General features: G+C 45.6%; 1 protein-coding gene across 8 annotated transcripts in view; it reads right to left on the bottom strand.

The window, feature by feature from the left end:
* Positions 1-19,650, bottom strand: part of EIF4E2 (eukaryotic translation initiation factor 4E family member 2) — a 31,292-nt gene extending 11,642 nt beyond the window's left edge. For 3 of the 8 annotated variants that reach the window (XM_043578182.1, XM_043578181.1, XM_043578184.1), the window contains exons 1-6: positions 19,520-19,650; positions 11,942-12,056; positions 9,851-9,985; positions 5,427-5,531; positions 3,876-4,028; positions 3,642-3,778 (exon numbers count right to left, since the gene is read on the bottom strand). In XM_043578182.1, coding sequence (XP_043434117.1) covers positions 3,642-3,778; positions 3,876-4,028; positions 5,427-5,531; positions 9,851-9,985; positions 11,942-12,056; positions 19,520-19,539 — 665 coding nt within the window. In that variant the 5' untranslated portion in view covers positions 19,540-19,650. Of the gene's footprint in view, positions 1-1,636; positions 1,903-3,641; positions 3,779-3,875; positions 4,029-5,426; positions 5,532-9,850; positions 9,986-11,941; positions 12,057-18,154; positions 18,364-19,519 lie in introns of those variants that run through there. The other 5 variants (XM_043578180.1, XM_043578179.1, XM_043578178.1 and 2 more) reach the window with 4 other exon arrangements.
* Between the last annotated feature and the right edge of the window lie 1,066 nt (positions 19,651-20,716).

Raw genomic sequence — 20,716 nt, 5'->3', positions numbered from 1 at the left:
GAGGGCGGCAGGAAGAGGCCACAAGCAGGGTGAATAGGGGAAGGCTGGAAAAACCAAACAGTTGAAAAAGGACACTGAAAACTGGACTGAAACATAGCAAGGTGGAGAAACCTGACTCAGAAACCTAAGCTACTCCTAAAAAAATGCCCCTTGCCATTTCCAGCAGCCCCCTCGTCTCCAGAGAACTCGGGGGAGAGCAACTGCTGGCCCTTTCTTCCTTCACTTCCCTTGAATTCTCAAGTCTCAGCAGCTGCTGCTCCTTGGCTTCAACCAAGTCACACTTGTGGGAGAGCCACAAGGACTAGAACAAAGCAGAACAGTTCTGATTTCGGTTCACGTTTTGGTAAGGATCACAGGGGCCGCAGGGTAGGTTTGGTGCTTTCTGATCAACTCTTACTCTAGAAGGTGACATCAAGCTCATCTCCTGGACCGGTTTATACAGCTGAAATTAAGGTCAATACGTGTAAATAATATCGGAAGGCAAGAGGGAAAAGGCCATAGAAAGTAATTCTTCGACAAGCGCTGAAAACATAGAGAATAGGCATTTCCATATGCCAACAAATCTCCCATTTTCTAGGTACTTCAACCAATTTTGGATACGCAGTAAACAGAGAAACAATGACACAAACACCTCCGGAATGTTGAGTGCTAGTCCCAGTGTGTGTTCTGTGAGATCCCGGGCCATATGGAGACTGGTGGTCAATGTGTAAGCACGGGTGTTGCTGCCAAAACGGAACGGCCGCTTTGGAAAACTCCACATTACCCCCACGGCCACCTTCAAGATGCTATTAGGCAACCTGACCTCAAGGTCTATAAAAACGGTTCCTTTTTGGTTTTGGTAGTAGCTCCCAAGAAGACCTCAAGTAACATGAGGCCTGCTGGAATTCTACATGCAGGGTAGGCGCCTGAAGGCCGAGCTGCAGCGCATACAAGCCAAGCCACAAAGCAACGAGGGGCCGGTATGTCCCACAGTCGGCCAGCCTACGGAGCGAACTCCTACAGGATGAAGACACTGCCCCGCCCTGGATCCTGATGCACAATAACCCTGGGAGAAGGGCTACAACCTTGAAACCTTGCAAGCAGGACTAGCTCAAAGAGGAAGATGATTTGGTTCTAAACGGAAAACAGAAGGGAGAAGGCTGGCAAAGAGCCTGTGGCTTGGGCAGCTTGGCACAGTGAGGAAACCCTGTTAACACAAAGCAAGGAAACTACAGACACACAGCCACACACAGACAGAAGCAGGGCTTTACCTCCGAGCAAGAGATTTCTTTGAAGTAAAGGCAAACGAAGCGAAGCAAAGGCCAAGGATCCCCCTTTCCAACCTTAACAGACTTTCAAGCTGAATTCGAATCCGAAATCACTCTGTTCTGGTTATCAGCGTGACCAGATGGGAACTACAATTCAAGTACCAGAAAATGGGGTCTCATTTTGAGAGCGAGATGTCACCTCATTGTGTCAGACCTCAGCAGGACTGGAACAAAATACCATGTGACACTACAATGGGCTTATGGAAATGAGGCTGCATTCCCCAGATGGCCCTCCATGGAGAAGTCTGTGCCATTCCTTAATAAGGTGACAGTCAGTCTGAAAGGCCACTTCTTTGATGCACCGTAAAGAGCAAGAGCATGAGACAAGCTAGTTTAGCACCATTTATTAAGTGATCTCAGCTGTTGTTGTAGCTGCTGCGTGTCAGCCTGTTCTTAAAACATAAAATGCTCTTCCAATTCCTCTTGTCCAGGACAGAAGGATCTTCCAGGTAGCTCGCCAACAAAACAAGAGACTCCGATGAGGCCAGCTTCAATGATGGTGCCATCCAGAGAGGGACAGGGTCATGGCACATTCAACCGCGGCTTCCAGAGGTTTTGAAAAAGGAGCCTTTGGGGGCCCAGCCTGCCTGGCATTCTAGTGGAAGTGCAAAAGGTGGGCACATTGGGAGAGGAAAGAGAGGGAGACGCAAGGGAAAGTAGCATCTGGGAATCAAGGAGGGTTTTCTGGTCCCTGTAGCTGCAGGGCTGGAGTGCTAGGCAGATCTCTTGATAAAGCAGCGAGCAGCCAACTAAGGCAAAAAGCCCACGGGCTCTCCTAGACTCATAAGGACTTGTACACCTTTCTACAAAAGTCAGGAAGAACCGCCTCAGGGTATTAGAGAGGGAGAACAGTGGAGAGGGGAGAGTTGAAAAATACCTCTTTCCCTTTCCTATCCAGGTGAAAAGGTTACTTTGGGGGGAAGTGGGGGGGGGGGAGCATTTGGGAACCTTGAACATAAGAGTCCTAGAAAAAGCAGGTATGGATCTCACCAGCCTGGACTGTGTCGGGCTGGAGGGCAGAAACTATTCTCTCCCAGAACAAAGAATAGGGAAAACCTGCCTAGAGAAAAACAATGCTAACTCCAGACTGCTAAGGCAAGCAACCAGGGCCATGGCTGGCTAACGCCTGTTGGTGGCTATGATGAGTCACACGCAGCCATTTGATTATGGACCAACTTTTGTGGCAGTGTTCCCAGGAAAAAACTGGCATTTAGCTAGTTTAAACCAACTCCACCCACACTGTCTATGAATGCATGGGAAGAAGATTCCCAAATGGTCTGCCTGCTGAACACCATCATTGGGCTCATTACTAGTCTTTAGTAAGAATAACATGATGATGATATTATTACTAATGATGACAATGATAGCAGTAATAATACTTGGCCCTGTAAGAGCACTCTCCACCTGAGGACCTTCAATTACAAAGATTAAATCAGCCTCACAACAACCCTGTTAGGTAAAGTATTATTTATCTCCCATTTTACAGATGGGGAAACTGAAGCAGAGCGGTAGAGACTTGCCAAAGGCACATATTGATACTGGAGTCAAAGAAGAGAGTTAAACCTAAAAGTCTTGACTCCTAGTTGGCTAGCTCTCCCTCTAGTTTTGAGAAAACCTAACAGCCACTCCCCACGACTTCTTCCTAATAACCTGAATTTATTTATGACATTCAATCACTGAAGGAGCAATCCTAACCAGTGATTCTCATTTGTGGATGTCCAGCTCTAGGTACCCCAAGTCCTAGGCAGATCGCAAAGCTTACTTCCCCTTTGGCATTCCTGCTTTCCCCTTAGATTCTACTCTCACAAACACACTGTTCTGCTTCCTCTACAATTGCAGCTCTACACGCAAGGAAGTGGAGTCATCATTCCCAATAAGAAGTCAATTTCCCAGGACAAAGAAAACAGACTGACGCTAAGAAGTTAAAAAGACATGCAAAAGTGGGGTGAGGGGCAGACAGGGAGGAGGACTTGACTGTTCAGTGAAATTATCTTAAAAAACAGCAAGAAAAGGAAAAGCACTTTGTCTTTCATTTTAAGATAGTGGTTAGTGAATGAAAGACAAGACAGCCTGTGTAAATAAAGCAAGCCCAGGCAGTGCAACTGGGATTGTGCAGAAGGGCCCTCTCTGATACAAAGCACCCCACAGTGTAGGCGGGCAGGGAGCCTCACCAGCAAAGAACTGCTACAAGTGGCCAGAAGCACTAGAGGGGAAGACTGGTCTGTCCCTTCTCTGTAAGTCAGGCTCCTGTATGACCACATTCCTCTGGGCCCAACTAAGGACCTACTTCTGCTAAGCTTAGGGACATGCCCCCCAAGCACCCCCAACACGTACTTGATGCTGTCGGTGTGGGTTTTGTACTCCATAATGGTGTTGGGAGGTAGGTTAAGCACTCGCCGAAGCGTATCCCGGATTCGGGCTGTGGTTGCTTGGTCACTGGCAGTCTTATTCCATATTGAAATAATGTCCTCCTACAGGAGGAACAGAAGCAATGGTCAAAGCAAGCCAGGGGCACTGAAGAGAGCAAAGGCAACACCAGAAAGCAGACCCGCCCATGGGGTGGCTTACCTGAAACCGGACAGAGACCACAGCCCCACAGATCTCCTCCCCAACCATGAACTGTTCCCCCAACATGGCCAGGATGAGATTCTCCCAGCAACGGGATGCCAAGCCCTTCCGCAGCCGAATAATCCACTTGCCACCATTTTTATTTGCATCATCCTGTGTAAGAGAGAAAGCATTAAAGTTAAAGTGTGGTTTCACAGCTCTTTTACTTTTGCATGAAGGCAAGAAAAAGCCAAGGATCCCTTGAATGCTAAGAAGTTCTGTCGCTTTCCAGTTATTCAATTTTATAGGAAAAACGGTGGTAGGGCTAGGGAGACAAGAAATGGGGGGGGGGGGGGGAGGGGGGAATCCTTGGTATAAGCCATTACAATAAATGGCTACACTGACCTTTTAAAAAAAATCCTCTTTTTCTGGAACTACTTTAGGAATCGAAATGAAATGATGTCAGATTTCAAATACCGATCATTCCTTCCTTCATCCGCTAAAAGTTTACCAAGTGTCACCAGGTCTCAAGTACACAGACACAGTCTCTACCTAGATTTGGTCTAGTGGAAGAACAGAGAGCCAAGAAAATGAACTGCAGCAATATAGTCTGATAAGAGATACACTAAGTTAAAGAGGAGCAAGACAGTCAGAAACACTCAAGAAAAGGAAACATTTAAGCTGGGTCTTGAGCGACATATGGATTAGGCCGGTAAAGCAGGTGAAGGCTTTGAGAAAAACTTGTCTGTGTACAAACTGAGACTGTGTGTCAGGGGGATGAAAAGAGGAAGGCGAGCTGCACTTGGAGGGAAGGCCTGGCCACGCTGGGAGATGAGGCCTGGAGGGTGACTGCAAGGTCATGTGAGCAATGCAGAGCGGCACAGGGCCTATAGCTGGGTGTGTGTGTGTGTGTGTTTTCACATTTGTCTTCTAGAAAAACGCCCTGGCGTCACAACAGAAGACGGATTACAGCAGGGTTCACAGAGCTCAGCTCTGGGTCTCCAGCTACTGCCTGTAAGCAAGCTTACTTTTTATCCACTTCAATCACGTGCACACACAACCAGTTTGATGGGAACAAAGGTACTTCTTTTTTTAAAGTTTATTTATTTTGAGAGAAAGTATGAGTGGGAGAGGGGCAGAGAGAGAGAGAGGGAAAGAGAGAGAATCCTAAGCAGGTTCTGCACCGTGCAGAGCCCGATGCGGGACTCCAACTCATGTACTGTGAGATCATGACCTGAGCCGAAGGTGCACGTGTAACTTACTGAGCCACCCAGGTGCCCCAGAGGCAATTTTTTAAAAAGTCTTTCAATATTGTTATAATACCCTTTTAGTGATTAAAAAAAAAAAAAAATCTCTGGAAACCACCCACACAGACAGGCAACGACATCAGTGCCTTTTCCTACAAGTGCCTTTTCCTACAAGTCCTGGCCCTAAGGATACACCAAATAGTGATGTAGCTTTGAGAGAAGACTTTAAATACTTTTAACCTTGGCAGGGCTAAAAACAACAACAACAACAACAACAACAACAAAAAACCACTCAGAAAAGTGGTCCAAGATCCTCAGTGCTCACCTCCCACATAGGTTTAATTCCTTCTTTGAAGAGATGGAAGTCGCTGTGGCCTGTCAGGTCCCCGGGACGGACCATGTGGCTGTAAAACCTCCAGAACTGCTCCACCTGCAGAGAGAAGGTCCCAGAGTACAAAAGATGGGTCTTTTTTCTTTGAATGAATGTGAGATCTAAGAGAACATAAACATGGAAGATACTGTGCTACAGACTCTACTTTTTGAAGGATACATTTTCACTAGGGGAAGTGAGAAGGAAGGCATGTTGCATGGGAAGGAAAGCATGGAAAAATATCCTATTGTTGATACAAGAATAAACTCTTTAGGCAAAAAAATGCCAGCCTCAGCCAGGAGCCCTCACTGTGGAAGCCCTAGGATAATCATTACATGATGTAAGAGGACCTTGTTTTACACAGTGGAATCCTTTTATTTTATTTTAATTTATTATTTTTTTTTAAGCAGGCTCCACCCAACATGGGGCTTGAACTGACTAGCCTGAGATTAAGGGTCGCATGCTCTATAGACTGAGCCAGCCAGAAGCCCCGACACGGTGCAATTCTTTCAGTCTTGAGGTATATTAAGTTTCACATAACCTCAGCCTGAATGTATTTTTTTAAGAACCAAGTCACTTAAAAAAATTTTTTTTAAGTTTATTTGAGAGAGCATGTGTGTGTGCGCGCGCGCACATGAGTGGGGGAGGGGCAGAGAGAGGGAGAGAGAATTCCAAGCAGGATCCGTGCTGACACAGTGCAGAGCCCGATGCAGGGCTCAAACCCGTGAACTGTGAGATCATGACCAGCGCTGAAATCAAGAGTTGATTGCTTGACCGACTGAACCACCCAGGTGTCCTGAACCAAGTCACTTTTTAAACAAAATAGAGTGTTATTAACTACAGTCGTCATGCTGTATGTCATATCCCGATGACTTATTTTATTTTTTAACGTTTATTTATCTTTGAGAGAGAGAGAGAGCAAGTGAGCGTAAGAAGGGGAGGGACAAAGAGAGAGAGGGAGACACAAAATCCGAAGCAGGCTCCAGGCTCTGAGCTGTCAGCACAGAGCCCGACATGGGGCTCGAACTCACAAACTGTGAGATCATGACCTGAGCTGAAGTCAGATGCTTAACTACTGAGCCACCCAGGTGCCCTCCCCACCCATGACTTATTTTATAACCTCAAGTTTGATCATTTCTCAAAGACTATCTGTTGGGAGATACAGCATTAACTACAATGCATACATTTTAGTTGTGTTTGGTTACTGTGCAAAAGCGATGGAATCTACCACATGCATTACCGTAAACCGTGGTGGCTGCTGCTAAGGCCAGGACAGCCAAAACCAAAAAGAACTTAGCCTCTTATATTGGGGATTAAGTTCCTCTTCTTAGCTAGAAAATTTGTTTCTCTTTGCCCCTCCTTCACCATCCTGTTAGAAAACTAGATCTAGGGGCGCCTGGGTGGCGCAGTCGGTTAGGCGTCCGACTTCAGCCAGGTCACGATCTCGCGGTCTGTGGGTTCGAGCCCCGCGTCGGGCTCTGGGCTGATGGCTCAGAGCCTGGAGCCTGTTTCCGATTCTGTGTCTCCCTCTCTCTCTGCCCCTCCCCCGTTCATGCTCTGTCTCTCTCTGTCCCAAAAATAAATAAACGTTGAAAAAAAAAAAATTAAAAAAAAAAAAAGAAAACTAGATCTATTTCTCTATCAGATGCATGCTTATTCCTACTCATCAAGTTATTCCCATTTACTTCCCTAATCCTCTGTAACTCGCAGAGGACACCCACAGAGTACTGGCTAGTGAGGAGGCACGCGTTAGGAGGAAAGAAGAAACGTGAAGCAGTGTGAAGACAGTTGGAAATTGCCAACACACTGCTGAGGAGCAGCTGAAAATGGGTACTGAGTCGACACAGATTCAGGTCATACTTCTAGATGTGGACAGCAACTAAGGATAAACAGACCTTACACTTTATGAAATGGCTGTTGCTTCAATTCTTCTAGACAACAGAAACACAGAAATGTCTCATGTTACAAAGAAGTCAGGAAGCGATGCCATTCATAGGATTCTGAAGCAAGGTCTCATCTCAACAACTGCGATGTTTAACTGTATATGGTGATCAGGGACAGTAAGTGGTCACGTGCATACAATGAGCAGTAATTTTTTTCTCACTCTGACACACGGGGAAGAAACAAGACACAGCCCCTAGAACCTGTGGTTCACCATGGATTAGGAACTGGAGGTGGGGAGGTTAGGGAGAAAGTATAACAACCACCCCTAATTCCCTCATCAAGTACTGCTTTTTTTCTTAAAAAAAAATTTTTTTTTAAAAGACAAGAGTGTGGGGCGCCTGGGTGGCGCAGTCGGTTAAGCGTCCGACTTCAGCCAGGTCACGATCTCGCGGTACGTGAGTTCGAGCCCCGCGTCAGGCTCTGGGCTGATGGCTCGGAGCCTGGAGCCTGTTTCCGACTCTGTGTCTCCCTCTCTCTCTGCCCCTCCCCGTTCGTGCTCTGTCTCTCTCTGTCCCAAAAATGAAAATAAAAAAAATAAATAAATAAAAAATAAATAAAAGACAAGAGTGTGAGCAGGCAAGGGGCAGAGAGAGAGACTGAATCCAAAGAAGGCTCCAGTCTCTGAGCTGTCAGCACAGAGCCTGACATGGGGCTTGAACTCACAAACTGGGAGATCATGAACTGAACTGAAGTTGATGCTTAATCAACTGAGCCACCCAGGCGCCCCAAAATTTAAAAAAATTGTCAATTATTAGGATTAAGGACCACTGGGAAATACTGCTTTGGATTTCATTAAGTTTTCATAATATGATTATTTCTCTGTGAGGAATTTAGTATTAGAAGACATTTCCTAATGCCTTGAATTATACAACAGACAACTTTAAACACTGTCATCACACATCCAGTGAGTCTGGATAAGGCAGTGACCCCAGGTAATGCCGATTATGTTGCTCTAGTCAACTCAACATTTACGCCAAAAAAAGAAAAAAGAAAACCCTCTGTGCGCAAGTTGGGTGAATTCATAGATACCTTTGTTAAGAGGAAAACAAAAACACTAGGAATATTCCTAATTACCCCCCAAATAACTGAATAGAACCCTGAATGAAAACTTCCTCCTTCCCAGCGTAGTCTCTGACCCCAAGTGGCCATCCATTTGTTCACAACGTAACAGCTGCTACCTTCCCTGTACTGTCTAATATTCCCACATGGCAGGTCACCAACATTTTGTGATAGATTCAAGAATGTTAGGAAGGCATTGATATTCTCAAAAGTTTATTTCTATTGTTTCCTTTGTCAAGAATTCATTTCTTTTCCTATCACCTCTTACCAATTTATTGTAATGTTTGCTGTCTGTTATAGTTTCCTTTTCCAGTGTCTACATTTTAAATAGGAAAAAAATCCTCAATAATTTTAAGAAAATAACAAATCCTGCATTTGATTTTGCCCAGAGATCAAATATACAGCACATAGGAAATGTGTGATAATTTTTGTTGAACAAAACCGGTTTTAGTTGCAGAGAACTCTCAGGGCACACACACCTAGATGCCTCCCTAGGTGAGGGAGACAAGACACAGCTGGGCTATCTCTGACAGTACCTACAAAAACAATTATCAGGATTTAATTTTCTTCCTGAACACAGGAAAAAGACACTACTTTATGCATAGTTACTAACATATCCAAAATCCTAATAGGAGGTTCTTTTTTTTTAAGTAAGCTCTTTGACCCCAAGATCAAGAGTCCCATGCTCTACTGACTGAGCCAGCCAGGTGCCCTGTTAATGGGAGGTTCTTTTTTTTTTTTTTTTTTTTTAACGTTTATTTATTTTTGAGACACAGAGAGAGAGAGAGAGAGAGAGAGAGAGAGAGAGAGAGAGAGAGAGAGCATGAACAGGGGAGGAGCAGAGAGAGAGGGAGACACAGAATCGGAAGCAGGCTCCAGGCTCTGAGCCATCAACCCAGAGCCCGACGCGGGGCTCGAACTCACGGACCGCGAGATCGCGACCTGAGCTGAAGTCGGACACTTAACCGACTGAGCCACCCAGGCGCTCTGGGAGGTTCTTAATACAAGAGAAACTTTCAAATTTTTACTCTCATCTTTACCGTCAAGCTTCATAAAAGTATATACAATGTATTATAAAATTTTGTATCCCCATGACACTTTGCACATAGTAAGGACCCAACAAATATCTATTTAAACAAACCTGTATTTTTGTATTGTCTACTTCTGGTCAATGCCATACTTATTGATACCTATGTATGTTACCTATGAATGTCTAATGAGGAATCTCAGAAGGAGCAAACCTGAGGGACTCAGGTCAGTCAAATAAAGAAAGCAGAACCCTAAACAGGTTACTAGAAGGTAAATAAACACAATGATAGAAGTACAGGCATGACTATACCACCAAGGCTCACTACATTAAACCAGTAAGTACTCACAGAGGCAAAGGTGCCAATCTGTTTGATATTCTGTTCATAGCTCTGTGAGCTAGTGGGACGGCCGGGGGTTCTTCTGGAGTACCAGAAAGTATAGTTGTACTGCAGGGGATGCTCTGCTGGTCCAGGGACAACAGCCTGTGAATTCAGTAAGGTGTGTTAATCTGGGGCACTTTTCACACGATCTGAGATTGAGAAAACATTTTATAGTGTCACCCCTTACCACCTCCACAAAAAGGCTACATCTTTAATTCCCTGCAATATGCCCATGATTCTGCTTACACAGTAAATTTTTTATTTTTATTTTATTTTTATTTTTTTTTATTTTAAAAAATTTATGTCCAAATTAGTTAGCATATAGTGCAACAATGACTTCGGGAGTAGATTCCTTAAGTGCCCTTACCTATTTAGCCCATCTCCCCTCCCACAACCCTCTAGTAACCCTCAGTTTGTTCTCCATATTTATGAGTCTCTTCTGTTTTGTCCCCCTCCCTGCTTTTATGTTATTTTTGTTTCCCTTATGTTCATCTGTTTTGTCTCTTACAGTCCTCACATGAGTGAAGTCGTGTGATTTTTGTCTTTCTCTAATTTCGCTTAGCAGAATACCCTCTAGTTCCATCCACGTAGTTGTCAATAGCAAGATTTCATTCTTTTTGATTGCCGAGTAATACTCCATCACACACACACACACACACACACACACACACACACATGTATGTATATATGTATATATATGTATATATCTCACACCGTCTTTAGCCATTCATCCATCGATGGACATTTGGGTTCTTTCCATACTTTGGCTATTGTTGATAGTGCTGCTATAAACATGGGGTGCATGTGTCCCTTCGAAACAGCACACCCGTATCCCGTGGATAAATGCCTAATAGTGCAATTGCTGGGTCATAGGGTAGTTCTATTTTTAGTTTTTTGAGGAACCTCCATACTGTCTTCCAGAGTGGCTGCATCATCTTGCATTCCCATATGTTTGTTTATTTTTGAGAGAGAGAGAGAGAGAGAGAGAGAGAGATTGGGAGAGAGAGAGGGAGGGAGGGAGGGAAGGGGAGAGAGACACACAGAGTGTGAGCAGGGGAGGGACAGACAGAGGGGGAAATACAGAATCCGAAGGAGGCTCCAGACTTTAAGCTATCAGCACAGAGCTTGATGTGGGGCTCGAACCCACAAACTGTGAGATGATGAGCTGAGCTGAACTGGGCTACCCAGGTGTCCCTACACTGTAAATTTCTTCAGTGGTTAGTGGATTCTAAGTTCCTCTAACATTTTATCTGTTTTCCTATAGCTTTTTAAACTTTTTTTTCTATTATAGGTATTTATGTTTATATCTTATCTCACCCAAGTACTCCCAGGCCAAGTATGCCTCCTCTATGACACCCTATCACTTACTGGCTAGTGACCTGGGCAGGCAAGCTGCTTAACCTGTTTGTGCCTCAGCTGCTTATCTGCAAAATGAAGACAATAGTATCGTAGAGTTGCTGAGAGGGTCAAATAAGTTAATAGGTGTAAAGTGCTTAGCACAGTGCCTGGCACATAGTAAGCGCTCAGTGTCAGCTACTATTAATATTGCTACTACTTAATGTAAGCCCCTTGATCCACAGTCTCATTCACCTTTGTGCTCTTTTAGCACCTACAATGCTCAATCTTGTCAGATAAACAAGTTTTAATATTAAAAAAAACCTGACCCATCAGTCTCTCATTCTCTAAATTTTTTCCTTTCCAAGTCACTTTCAGCTTAGATTATTACTGACTAAACAGTCTAAAATTTCAAGGATGTGTAGGATTTGAAATACTCAGCAACAGCTTAGAACTAACAGATAGTCTCATTCAAGTCCACAGTTAATCCCTCATGCTGGGTGAATGCTGGAAAGCAAGGCACGATCTCAAGATCCTATGGCAAGGGAAAAGTTCTAACTCCCAACATGAACGCCAGTGATTCAACAATCTTTTTTTGAGAACAAAAGCAGATATTCCAAAATAGGGCACCATTGAGTTAATCTGGTATCTTTCACATAGATTCCACAAGATAACCGAGTCTCAAGTCCAAAGGCAACTATATCTATACAGCACAAAACTCACCTTCCTCTTACTGCTGCCCTGACTCTTGTCTCGTTCTGTTTTTTCCTTCTCACCATCTTTCTGTGTGCTGTTTTCTTCATTCTGATCATGGTCCCCACTGTCATCGTCTTTCAATCTGAGTGGGAAGGTAAAACAATGTTAGGTGACGACCGAGCTGATTCTTGCTTCCCCAACAAAGCCACCAGGTCAAATGAACTACACCATATAACCACCCCCCAAGTCACTCAAATACAGGCAATGAGATGTATATGAGATGAGGGAAGGGCAAGGGAGTGTAAAAAGGGAAGTAGGAAGAATTCCAAAAAAAAAAAACCACTGTCTTCTAGTTTGCTAATAGGCAAAGAAGAAAGAGGCAAGCAGTTTAAGGGACTGTTTTTTTTTTAACTTGTTTTATTTTTTATTTTTTAAAATTTACATCCATATTAGTTAGCATATAGTGCAACAATGATTTCAGGAGTAGATTTTAAGGGACTGTTTTCTTTGCCAAATATGAGTCAATAATGAGAAGAGTTTCTGGGTTATATAACTGCTTTGGCATTTCGAATGATGTTTAAAAAACTTAACCAGATTTCTTGCCACTTCTAACCATCCCTTCTATCTGTCCCCACTGCCACTACTTTAACTTAGGTCCTCTCTGTCACCTTCGTTATTACAATAAATTCCTAAATGGTCTCCCCTACACAAATCGTCTCCACTCTCTATCCATCCTCCATATGGCCACTAGCATCTTTCTAAATGCAAATCTGATCATTTAACTTCCACGCTTAAAACTGCCAACTGTCCCTTGCCTTTTGATGCCCACCCTGTAGGATAAAGCAAAGATAAAATGTCAAATCCTCTAGAATCTGACTCCTGCCTACTGATACCCTCTTTTCCTTCCCATCTCCCAAAGCAACCCATAGTCCCACAGTTGTGCTATGTGCAAACACTACCCCTCAGCCTAAGGTGCCATTCTTCCCATGTCTGTTTTTCCTATTAAATGGACGGATCTCTTGGATACATTTTATCAATGTCCGTATCTCCGGCACCAAGGACAAGCAAGATGCTGCCCTAACACATAACACAAGATGTTGAATCAATATTAAATGAAAAGAAAAAGAAATGACTGAAAGAAGGAATGAATGTCTTTTTGCCTAGTAAGTCTGGTCAAATGTATAGTAGGTGTTCCCCTTCCAGAAGCAGTGCAACTACCCTAAGGCTTTCAGATACATGTAAAGTTCATAGGAGGGGCACCTGGTAGCCTAGGTCAGTTAAGCATCCGACTCTTGGTATCAGCTGAAGTAGTGATATCTCGGAGGTGGTATCGAGCCCCACACTCAGCTCAGTGTGGAGCCTGCTTGGGATTCTCTCTCTCTCTTTCTCTCTCTCTCTCTCTCTCTCTAAGATAAATAAAAATAAACTTTGGAAAAAAAAAATAAAGTTCACATGGGGCACCAGGGTGGCTCAGTTGGTTAAGCGTCCGACTTCTGCTCAGGTCATGATCTCCCAGTTTGTGAGTTCAAGCTCTGCGTTGGGCTCTGTGCTGACAGCTCAGAGCCTGGAGCCTGCTTCAGACTCTGTTTCTCCCTCTCTCTCTCTGCCCCTCACCTGCTTGCTCTCTCTCTCAAAAATAAACAAAAAGCATTAAAAAAAATTAAAAAAGCAACTTCACTGCATTCAGACAAAAAGATAATAAGAAGGTGAATTCACAAAGATAATAAGAATGCCATTTGGTACAAAGCTGGACCATTAGCTTATCATGGATCTTCTTCAAAATCACCTCTGGCCCTAGCGACTATCTCGTCAAATGGAACTGGGTAATTCTCAAGAAAGAAACTAGAAATGCTCAAATGATAACACAGATATTACCTTGCATACCTACAGAAACATATTGCAAAGCATTTTGCTTCTTTTTGGCCCACAAATCTCAGTGCCCCGCACATAAAAAAACACTCAATAAATATTAGAATGCACAAACTAACCGTGCGTTGAGGTGCACCTCCTGCCCACTTCACAGTCCTAGCTGTGGGATATATTCAGGTGCGCCGCACCACGCCAGCAATGTCCCCATCCCCACCCTGGTCAAGACATGATTATAAAGGGCACTTGAACAAAGGGCAGCCCAGCCTGGCCAATAACCAATGCCTCGCGGTCTTGTTCAAAAGTATGAGCCGATTCCTTCCTCAGCTTTTCATCTAGGAGATCAAAGATCACACAGATTCGGGAGCTGGGGCAATCCTATGGGACCCATATGAGAAAAGCCGTGAAGGAAAGACAATGAGCAAATGCAAAGAAAGCCAGTAGGGAGAAAGGGAATGGAGCAGAGATCAGGTGGGAGAGGAAAGTGGTTTTGTTGGTGATGCTACCACCTCATTGACTAAGTGTGACCTCCCCAGACTTCTGGGAGAACGTTATCTGTGCTTATGACACGCCTTCCCCTTTATTACACTTGAGCTGGATGGCTTTACTTTCCAAAAGGAGCCTGGACAGCATACAAGTCCCATATTTTACCAAGCCACTTACTGTATAGATGCTACAGAGCACCAGTCCCCAAGCACCTCACTGAGGAGAAAAGATAGATACACACACTTGGGCCTCAGCATGGTACAAAGGTCCTTATGTGGGTATATGTGCCAAGATCACCTCCTGCCTGGTCCCAACAAACTCCTTCCACTCTAGTGTTACCAACTTATTTGAGTTCTCCAATCTCACCCCTCTGTTGTGCTCATCATGTGGTCTCCTCTCAGAGAGGCCCCCTTCCTCTACTTAACTTGTCCTTTAGGACTCGGGATGAGGGCCACTTTCTCTTAAAAATACTTCCTAATCTCTCCCTAGGCTGGATCAGGCTCCCCTCTTCTGAACCTCACCATATAAATGTTTGTACTTGTCCCCACTATGATGCCATAGCCAATTTTTTGGCTCCTGATCAAAAACATCTCATAGGTTTTTATATGGCATAGGCCCAAGACAGCTCTTAATTCTCTTCTTTATGGGATACCCCAGGGCTCAAACCATTTCTCTCTCAGCTCCCAGCCTCCACTATATCCTCTAGGGTCCCTTCCCTTTAAATCTTGAAGAGTCACCCCAGCATCTCTCATTTTACTAGCCCCAAGAAAAGCAGAAGTTCCTTTCTTTTTAGTGGTTTTGCTGCTAATCACTACTAGGAAACAGAAAAGAAAAAAATAGCAAAAATTATTACATTCAAAAACAAACAGTGCTGTGATCTCTGGACCACACTTCCTGACTCCCTTTGGAGACGGTAAAAGGAAATCCTAATGCACCTTCATCTTGTATTGTTATTTCTAATAACAATAGAGCTAACCAGCCACCCCGCCCACTAAGCTTTCACTTAAGGCAAATCACTTGCATCCCATCTTCCAGAGGCTACTCTTCCCAACTTGAAGCTGGATTCGAGCCAAAATAGTCAGGACTAAAAATCTGTGCTCCATAGACACAGGCAAGCAATTAGCATCTCTAAGGCTGTCTAGACTGAGTGGCTCCAAGTCAGCTCACCAAACTTCCACCCAGGCTTGTCCTCATATTCTCTAACCAGACCGATTCCTTATGCATCTGGGAACTTGGTCTAATTCATCTTTACATGTCCAGCATCAGACAGAGGCAGAAAACAAACATGTTTAATGAATGGACTTCTAAAATCAAAGCAATACAAAGCGGAATAGGATGAGTGCCAAACAGGAGGTTCAGACAATACTTTAAGAGTGGCCAAAAGCTAGCGAAGAGAGAACAGTGGGAAAATCAAGTATGGCATCTAGATCTGAAAACCAAGCTCATCGCAGCTGGGACTGAAGAACAGTGAAAGCATCTTAGAGTTTCACATGTCAACAGCAACAATGACAATGTAGCTAACTGACTTGATAAATGTGGGGGGTGGGGTGCAATTATAGTTCTAGGTTACGCTCATAGAAGTCGGGCCCACAAAATAGAGGAGGTTAGAGCTCTTCTTTAACCTGAGCGCATCAGTTTAGACTACAGTACCCAACTCCGGGCACTGGACTTTTAGGATGCTGGCAAACTGGAATCTTAGCAACAGTCCTTAGGAACCATGTGGTGAAGAGTGTAAAAGCCAAACATGTATGGGAATGCAAGCTGGTGCAGCCACTCTGGAAAACAGTATGGAGGTTCCTCAAAAAACTAAAAATAGAACTACCCTACAACCCAGCAACTGCACTACTAGGCATTTATCCAAGGGATACAGGTGTGCTGTTTCGAAGGGACACATGCACCCCATGTTTACAGCAGCACTATCAACAATAGCCAAAGTATGGAGGGAACCCAAATGTCCATTGATGGATGAATGGATAAAGAAGATATATATATACAATGGAGTATTACTCGGCAATCAAAAAGAATGAAATCTTGCCATTGGCGACTACGTGGATGGAACTGGAGGGTATTATGCTAAGTGAAATTAGTCAGAGAAAGATAAATATCATATGACTTCACTCATATGAGGAATTTAAGACACAGAACAGATAACATAAGGGAAGGGAAACAAAAATAATATGAAAACAGGGAGGGGAACAAAACAGAAGAGACTCATAAATATGGAGAACAAACTGAGGGTTACTGGAGGGGTTGTGGGAGGGGGGTGAGCTAAATGAGTCAGGGGCACTAAGGAATCTACTCCTGAAATCATTGTTGCACTATATGCTAACTAATTTGGGTGTAAATTAAAAAAAAATTTATATATATATATGTGTATATATATCTATATATATCTATATATATATCTAAAATATATATATTTTATATATATATATATATATATATATATATATATATATATATAAGCCAAACATGTAACAATGGTCTGAAAACTGCAGACTTTTGGGGCACCTGGCTAACTCAGACAGAGGAGGATGTGACTCTTGGTTTCAGGGTCACAGGTTCACACTCCACATTGAGCGCAAAGATTACTTAAATAAACTTAATACACCTCAGACTTTTCACATGAAAAACAAAAACAAAAGCAAAACCAGGGGCAGGAGTGAGGTCTCCAATTGCTAATTTCAAATCAACGAAAGCTTTGGTTCTTTTCCTACACAGCTAGAAGAGAGAGGTTAAAAAATTTGGGCATACTACAAGGAACAGTTAATAATTAGAACTAATTGAAAATGATCCAGGTTAATTTTTGCCAAGAGGTACATGAATCAAGGTTAAACAACAAACCTTTGTAGGGTTAAGAGTAGAAACAATATATGAAAAGCATCTAGCAAGATGCCTATGGAAGCCATTATTACCCTTCTTTTTTCTTTTCTTTTTTTTTAAATTTTTTTTTTCAACGTTTATTTATTTTTGGGACAGAGAGAGACAGAGCATGAACGGGGGAGGGGCAGAGAGAGAGGGAGACACAGAATCGGAAACAGGCTCCAGGCTCCGAGCCGTCAGCCCAGAGCCCAACGCGGGGCTCGAACTCAGGGTCCGCAAGATCGTGACCTGGCTGAAGTCGGACGCTTAACCGACTGCGCCACCCAGGCGCCCCTCTTTTTTCTTTTCTTTTTTTTTTTTTTTTTTAAATTTTTTTTTTCACCATTTATTTATTTTTGGGACAGAGAGAGACAGAGCATGAACGGGGGAGGGGCAGAGAGAGAGGGAGACACAGAATTGGAAACAGGCTCCAGGCTCTGGGCCATCAGCCCAGAGCCCAACGCGGGGCTCGAACTCAGGGTCCGCGAGATCGTGACCTGGCTGAAGTCGGACGCTTAACCGACTGCGCCACCCAGGCGCCCCTCTTTTTTCTTTTTTTTTCTTTTTAAAAATTTTTTTTTTCACCATTTATTTATTTTTGGGACAGAGAGAGACAGAGCATGAACGGGGGAGGGGCAGAGAGAGACAGAGACACAGAATCGGAAACAGGCTCCAGGCTCTGGGCCATCAGCCCAGAGCCCGACGCGGGGCTCGAACTCAGGGTCCGCGAGATCGTGACCTGGCTGAAGTCGGACGCTTAACCGACTGCGCCACCCAGGCACCCCTCTTTTTTCTTTTTTAAGTATGTGTCACACCCAGTGTGGGGCCTGAACTCACAATGTTGAGATCAAGACCTGAGCTGAGATCAAGAGTCAGACGCTTAACCGACTGAGCCACCCAGGCGCCCCCTGCACCCCCATTATTACCATTCTTAAATTAGCTTACTGCAATCCCCAAATCCAAACGATTTGGATGGGACTGGGCTAGATGACCCACAAAAACACCTTCCTAAGATGAAATTCTGACCTGTTCAATTCAGTGGAAGAACGGCTATAGGATTTGCAGAATCCCATAGGGACTTAGATCCGGAGTTAGGTGCTGCAGAGATGAAGACGAGGGGTATACATAGGGGAGCGGAGGGCAGGGTGGCCATTCCTACTGAAATGGGCTCAGCTAAGCAGCAGGCTGGGGAAACGTTCAGCCAAAGACTTCTTCCAAGCAGCAGAGACTTCTCAGCAACCAGGAGACATTCCTGAGGAGCTGCGGAGAGTGCTGGAATCTAGGACTCCTCAATTTGCAAACCAGCACTCATTGTACCGGAAAAAACCCAACGTCCCATCAGCAGCGGGTCACAACCTAAATCAACAGCGATTCCACTTTACGTTTATTCCTCACTATTAGCAATTACCAATGTCCCTTTAAGCACTGCTGAGTGTGATGTGGTCCTTACCACACTCAGAGCAGCAGCCGGGCACTAACCACTAACGTGGTTTAGGTAACAATGGCCGGGTAACTCTTCTACTGTCAAATAACTGGTAACTGGCGGGTCTGGGGCTGGAAACCTAGGTCTCTGGGGCTCAGACAGATTTCCTAGACGCCTGGAAGAGAGGTAAGAACTACCTCAAGATACAAATCGCTAGAGGGGAAACATGCAAAAATACTCTGCATGTCCTTTTTGCATTTCCAATTGTCTGATGCTGGACCGAGGAACCAGATAGGGTACATACAGGAATGGGAGAAGGGGGCAATGTCAAGTACGCTCGCTGGGCAAGAAAACAGAAGCTCCTGGTGAGTGTGTTGGAAGAAGGGAAAAGGGGGAGGAGAAAGGAAGTGGGAAGGAGCCTCAGGAAGACGGAGAATTCCGTAACTGAGCAGCCACTAGGCGCCACAGCCACATTACCTCTCTGTAGTCACAACTCTGCGACCCGGACTCTGTTACCGTCCCCACTCTGCAGATGAGGGGACTGAGTCAGAGAAGCGAGGTGACCTTCCTAGGCTAGAGCGTGTGTGGAAAGCTGGATTCAGAGGCAAGGAGGCCAGGCTGCGGAAACACCCAAACCGCTGCGGTCTCCGCCCTTCCACGCCGCTGGCAACCTGCACCCACCGGGGCGGGGCGTCCACAAGTCTCCTTCCGGGCGGTACGGCCACCTCCTCCCCGGGACCCCGCGCTCCGCCCTCGGTCCGTACGACCCCGAAGTCTCTGGGGCCCCTGCATCACGCCTCCCCAGACCCCTCTTCGTCCCCGCTGGCCGCCTGGGCCGGGGAGGCCCGCAGCCCAAGCCCGGGAGGGAGGCCGGCGCCGGAGAGCTTTGTCGCCTCCAGCCCCGGTGGGGGCGGGCGCAGGGAACGGTTGGGGGAAGGGGCCCCGGGGGGCGGCCACGCGCCACTCACGCGTCGAACTTGTTGTTCATCCTCTCACCGCCGCCGTCGCCACTGCCTCACGGAGTGACTTCCGCTCCGCCAGGTCCCCTCCCGCTTAGGGCCCGGTCACTTCCGGCTGCGCACGGCGCAGCGGAACGTCTGCGCGCTGGCCCCGTGTGGGACAAGTATCCCGGGACGCCCGCCCTGGGCGGCTGCGCGGAGGCTGGGGCTTCGCGGTCCCTGCGGGCTGCGGGCCTCAGCGCTACCTGGGTTCCTGTCGCCCTCCTGCCCGCCTTCCCGGTGGCTCCAAGGAAACGGTTTCCGTCCGAGGGAGGGTCCCGACCCCCTCCCGGGCGGCTGGGAGGAAGAGGCAGAGCCGCGTCGCTGACTGTGCGGGCTCCGAACCGCCTGCTTCGTACAAATCCCGACTCCACGCCCTGTGCCGGCTGCACCATCCTGGACTGTGTTTTAACTTCCCGAGACTGTTTCCTCTTCTGTACTGTCCATACTGTATTACAGTACCTGCCTCTTCGTGTTGCCGTGTGGATCTGACGGGATAATCAGTGCCAGGCGCTAGACACAGCAACCCTCAATAAGTGTAGTATTTTTAATTTTGCTTACTTGTGCGAGGAGCTAAAGAGAACCACAGATGGGCCCACCATCATCAAATTGCCTCCAGGATCTAAGTCTCTACTCCAAATACATAGGGGCAGCATGCACCTACACTGGAGTTAATGGAATGAACCTGCTGGTGATTGAGCACCAAAGCCAGCCACCCTGTACTTGGGCACCCTGTACTTGGGAGAGGGGGGTTATTTCTGGGGTCCTCTCCCCTCCCCCAACAATGTCCCATGGTCAGGTCTTCATGTAGCATGTTCACATTTTTGAATCACTTTGATCTGCACCTTTGATCCTCTGATGAGGGTAGATAGGAACTGAAATCTGTACCCAAATTTACAGATGAAGTTGTTTCATCACAATCAGAACTCTGGCCGGAGCTGTACTCTCCAAAGCAGGGCCTTGCCTCTCTCCCAGGAAGCCCTCAGCTGGCCATCTTGTTTCCTAAATGGGGCCAAGTGAGGCTGGTCAGGGTCTCCTTCCAGAAGGCAAAGCCCAGAAGTTCCCTGTTACCTCCCAGCCTCTCTGCCTAGCTCTTCCTTGTCTTAACCAACCTTGGACACCAGTGCAAATGCCCTGGCCTTTGAGAAGAGAAGGAAGAGGGGTCTG

The sequence above is a fragment of the Prionailurus bengalensis genome, chromosome C1 (assembly GCF_016509475.1).
Source record: "Prionailurus bengalensis isolate Pbe53 chromosome C1, Fcat_Pben_1.1_paternal_pri, whole genome shotgun sequence".
NCBI lineage: Eukaryota > Metazoa > Chordata > Mammalia > Carnivora > Felidae > Prionailurus > Prionailurus bengalensis.
This window is presented reverse-complemented; position numbering and strand designations above follow the sequence as displayed.